Raw genomic sequence first — 699 nt, 5'->3', positions numbered from 1 at the left:
GCTGGACGTGGTCCGTTAGGCCGTGCCGTGCTGCTATGTGCAGGGCTGTGTCACCTTCCTCCTCTGTCCGACTGTTCACACTGGCACCACACTGCAGCAGCTGCTGGACACACCTGTGTGCGCCAAGATGGCTCAGTGGCAGGCTCACCTCTCCAGCTCCTATGCTACCTCCCACTCCCATACACCCTCTGTGTCTTCCACTTTCCCAAGACTCCAAAATCCATGCTCCTCATGCCTTGGAGCAGTAGTTTTAAGCCAGGATGACTGGCGAGCAGGGATACTGTCACCCCAACTCTAGTAACTCCCACAGATCTTTGGTAAAGCGTTGTCTCACCCATACGTGCCCTGAGCTTCACAGCCTGAACCATCCGCACCACGCTGCTGGCGGGCAGCAAGGCAGCAGCACCAAACTCAGCTGCCCTCGCTGAGGACTAGCGCTCGCAGCCACGGGTCGCACTTCAGAGGCGCTCCCGGACCAGGAACGGGCGGCAAGGCCACGCCGCTCCGCACCCATCATGGCGTGCCCTGAGCTTCACAGCCTGAACCATCCGCACCACGCTGCTGGCGGGCAGCAAGGCAGCAGCACCAAACTCAGCTGCCCTCGCTGAGGACTAGCGCTCGCAGCCACGGGTCGCACTTCAGAGGCGCTCCCGGACCAGGAACGGGCGGCAAGGCCACGCCGCTCCGCACCCATCATGG

General features: G+C 62.2%; 1 protein-coding gene across 1 annotated transcript in view; it reads right to left on the bottom strand.

The window, feature by feature from the left end:
- ASB10 (ankyrin repeat and SOCS box containing 10) overlaps positions 1 to 113 on the bottom strand; it is a gene marked incomplete at its 5' end in the record, with an annotated part of 2,375 nt that extends 2,262 nt beyond the window's left edge. Inside the window, one exon of the mRNA XM_008936503.1 lies at positions 8 to 113. Within this exon, the coding sequence (XP_008934751.1) occupies positions 8 to 113 (106 nt within the window). The remainder of the gene's footprint in view (positions 1 to 7) is intronic.
- Between the last annotated feature and the right edge of the window lie 586 nt (positions 114 to 699).

The sequence above is a fragment of the Merops nubicus genome, unplaced genomic scaffold (assembly GCF_000691845.1).
Source record: "Merops nubicus isolate BGI_N331 unplaced genomic scaffold, ASM69184v1 scaffold8793, whole genome shotgun sequence".
In the NCBI taxonomy this organism is placed as follows: Eukaryota; Metazoa; Chordata; class Aves; order Coraciiformes; family Meropidae; genus Merops; species Merops nubicus.
Note: the sequence above shows the minus strand (reverse complement) of the source record. Positions and strands in the feature narration are given on the sequence as shown.